The sequence below is a fragment of the Sinocyclocheilus anshuiensis genome, unplaced genomic scaffold, assembly GCF_001515605.1.
Source record: "Sinocyclocheilus anshuiensis isolate Anshui unplaced genomic scaffold, SAMN03320099.WGS_v1.1 scaffold200, whole genome shotgun sequence".
Lineage (NCBI taxonomy): Eukaryota > Metazoa > Chordata > Actinopteri > Cypriniformes > Cyprinidae > Sinocyclocheilus > Sinocyclocheilus anshuiensis.
The window spans coordinates 858,929-862,903 of record NW_015558595.1 but is presented as its reverse complement, the minus strand read 5'-3'; the positions used below and the strand labels follow the sequence as shown (position 1 = coordinate 862,903).

Genomic DNA, 3,975 nt, shown 5'->3' with positions numbered 1-3,975 from the left:
TATATTTTGGGGGGGGGGGGGGGGGGATGATTTTATTTTAATCTTCTTTTTAACACCTTTTTTAACGGAATGCCGTCTGTCTGACGCATGCGTGTCTAGACCAATCAACAGCGCAGACAAAACGCATAGAATGCTTCCCGTGTGTACGCCCACTTTTGTTTATAGGTTATTTTGTTTCCTAATCTTAGTAACATTAAAGTGGTAAACTAATACATATTTAAGACAGGCTTTTCATTTTTGTTTTTAATAATTTTAGCAGCTGCAGTGAGTTTGGGTTTATGGTGGGATAGACATTGAATAACTTAACTGAGAATGTGTGCTCATTATGATTGTCCTTGGTTCTGACATCTATTGATGTAGCCTATATTTTGCATTTCAAATGCATTACAGCCATCTAGTGTCTTGGAGGGTGAAAAGGCCTAATGTCCATGAATATAGAGTTCATTTGGGTCAAGTTCCTGAAGTAAAAATTCCGTTGATTTTCTCCATAAGGGAATTGATTTTGAACAGTAACTTATGCATCTTTAAGGACAGACATACTGTGAGTTACAAGGTTGTTAATCACTGGTATATACTTTTGTTGAATCCATCAGACTGTATTATTGCAACTTATTTTTTAAATAATCATGTTTAACAGTGGTATTCCTGGTGGAAAAACAACATTACATATTACCCATATTTATCGTTTAATTTATGTAATTCATAATACTAGTCATAATTACACAGTCTTGTACTTTAGTCTTTTTGTCAGATTTTCAAATAGTTTTTTGCTTCAAATCAACATTTGTAATGTGATTTACCTCAAAGCTGGTTGGTTTGGTTCATGCCGTTATAACTTTTAAATGGAGACTTTTTAAAATCCCTATATGAAATATACTTCTGGAACCAAGGTAGCTGGAAAATTGAATGGCCACTGTTGCACTTTATTGAAATTAATATTGATTAGTGCATGATGGTAAATGGAATTTTAATCATGTTGATTGATAACTTTAAAGGTACTTTAAACTGATAGTGATTACAACATGAGTATTACTTATAGTTCAAATATTCCTTTAAGAACATCTGTTTTCATTCCAGGTTTGTTGGAGGAAAGCTGAACATGTGTTATAATGCTGTCGATCGGCATGTGGGGGATGGAAGAGGCGATCAAGCAGCTGTCATTTATGACAGTCCGGTTACGGGCACTAAACAGGTCATCACATACAGAGAAGTGCAGGAGCAGGTAAAACTGATAATGCGTCACATTAGCAACATTTATTTGGCAGGCAAAAAAAATTATTTTTTTTTGTCAATAGTGTAGCAATGTATGAAGGTACAGTTTCTGTTGGTCAGAATTCACGTCCACGACCAACTTGAACCCGTTGCAAAATCTGCATGGGGAATTTTTTGTGGACAAAATAAAGTCATTTCAATAGGAATTCACGAGATTGGGAATTGTGTGGATTCCTATTGCTAAGAAAATTTGCTAAGCAATGTTAAATGTCAAGAACCTTCTTCCTCTTCCAAAATGTTGGACCAGCATCTGTTGTTTTGATTAATATGACTCCAGTTTGTCCATAAAATTCAGCATCCACACTCCTGTTTGTAGGTGTCTAGGTTGGCGGGTGTCCTGGTGAGGCATGGTGTAAAGAAGGGCGACCTGGTGGTGATCTATATGCCTATGGTTCCTCAGGCCATGTTCACCATGCTGGCATGTGCCCGTATCGGTGCCACCCACAGCCTCATATTTGGAGGATTTGCCTCCAAAGAGCTCTCCGTCCGCATCGACCATGCTAAGGTAAGCCATTGTTTTTTGTAATGAAAATTAATAACAAATAACTATTTTTGTAAATGCATATATCTGCTTAGGTTAATCATTATTTCCCCCACAGCCCAAGTTGTTGGTGACAGCATCATTTGGCATCGAGCCGGGCAGAAGAGTAGAGTACATTCCCCTGGTTGAGAAAGCTCTGGAGCTCAGCAGTCACAAACCACACAAAGTCCTCATCTACAACCGTCCCAGCATGGTGAGCTCCCAGAAACCCCACGGCACTTGGACGCCAGTCTCATTATCAAACTGGCACACTTTCTGCTGCCTATTAACTATTAAAAGAGAAGATAATGCAGTCACAGAATACAAATGCAAATGTGGTCCCCTTTCTTAAAGAGAGTACCTCTAAATTCGACCTTCACGTCCTCATTCTCAAGGAGGCTGGCACTTTACCAATATCAGTCTTTGTAGAAGGAAGTTAGTCATTTTTATAGCTGCAATAACATACCACTCAAGAAATTATTAGCAAATCAAATGTTCAAAGGTTTTAGCATTTACATTTACATTTACATTACATTTAGTCATTTTGCAGACGCTTTTGTCCAAAGCGACTTACAATTGGGGGATACATTTCAACAAACTCTAGAGTCTTTTTCCTGTTTTAAAGTCTCTTAAATGAGTTTTCATATGTTGCTACATTTTAGAATCAGTATGTTGATTTCACAACGCAGGGAATTACTTAACCTTCATCCTGTGTTGTCATGGAAACTGTTAGCGAATAGCTTTTTGATTTTCCAGCGGTTTGGGATACAGGATGAATCCCGCATGGTTGGTGAAGATGAACACATCTTGGAAATATATGAGTTAAAATCATATGCGAGGGGAGAATTTGCCAGCCCCAGAAGAGCACACTCAGAGTGCACATTGTATTAGTTCTTAGAAGATTTCTACATGGCAGGATCTTATTTATGGAAGATTTTAGAATATTCAGAACGACTTGATTGGCAATAAAACACATCTAAATGTTTGTTCGCACTGCCACAACAAATATCAAAACACACACTAATGCAACTAAACCCACCAAATGTTGCATTTTGAGTTTTGTTGGGGCAGTGAACCCCAACCCACTTACAAACGTAATTAATAAAATTAACATTAGTATGTATGTCATTTAAAAAAAAAAAAGGGTTTTCCTGAAAGAAATATAGAAAAAAGAGAAAGTCATACAGCTTTGAAACAGCATCTGCGTGCATAAATCATGGCAGAACTATTCAGTTTTTTACATCTGCCTGGCAGTGTTGCTATTGTTAACTAAAACTAAAAGTAGTACTAAAACATTTTTGTTAATTGAAAATATAAATATTAGATGAAATATTACATTTCTAAACAAAGAGGTAGAAATGTTACTAGTTACTAACTGAAATTAAAAATAAATCTGAAATAAAAAATTAAAATATTAAAAACTAAAAAAATGGAAAAAGCACAACAGAATGACTATTGAAAACTGAAATTAAAACAATGAATATTAAACTAAAACCTAACTCAAAATATTAATAAAAACGATCAAAGTATGTAAATAATTCTAAAATAGCACCGCTGCCTTGACTGAGCAATTTGTTTTTTAAAGTGATAGTCCACCCAAAAATTCTGTCATCTTTACTCACCTTCATGTAATCCAAACCTGTATGACAATTTTGAAGAATGTTGGTAACCAAATAGTTTTAGATCCCATTGATTTTATTGTATTTTTGTCCATACAGTGGGGGAAATATTTGAAGCTTGGTAAGAAGGAGACAACTGGTGGTGCGATTATTCGGAAATGGAAGAAATACAAAACAACCATCAATCGGCCTCGTGCAAGATCTTGCCTCATGGGGTAAGGATGATCATGAGAAAGGTGAGGGATCAGCCCCGAACTACACGGGAGGAGCTTGTTAATGATTTTAAGGCAGTTGGGACCACAGTCACCAAGCAAACCATTGCTAACACACTACACCGCAATGGACTGAAATCCTGCAGTGCCCACAAGGTCCCTCTGCTCAAGAAGGCACATGTACAGGCCCGTTTAAAGTTTGCCAAAGAACATCTAAATTATTCAGAGAAGGCTTGGGGGAAAGTACTGTGGTCAGATGAGACCAAAATTGAGCTCTTTGGCATTAACTCGACTCGCCGTGTTTGGAGGGAGAGAAATGCTGACTATGACCCCAAGAACACCATCCCTACAG

At 37.0% G+C, this 3,975-nt stretch overlaps 1 protein-coding gene across 1 annotated transcript in view; it reads left to right on the top strand.

The window, feature by feature from the left end:
* Positions 1-3,975, top strand: part of acss3 (acyl-CoA synthetase short chain family member 3) — a 38,724-nt gene that overhangs the window by 1,240 nt on the left and 33,509 nt on the right. The window contains exons 2-4 of the mRNA XM_016475781.1: positions 1,078-1,222; positions 1,589-1,777; positions 1,872-2,006. Of these exons, the coding sequence (XP_016331267.1) occupies positions 1,078-1,222; positions 1,589-1,777; positions 1,872-2,006 (469 nt within the window). The remainder of the gene's footprint in view (positions 1-1,077; positions 1,223-1,588; positions 1,778-1,871; positions 2,007-3,975) is intronic.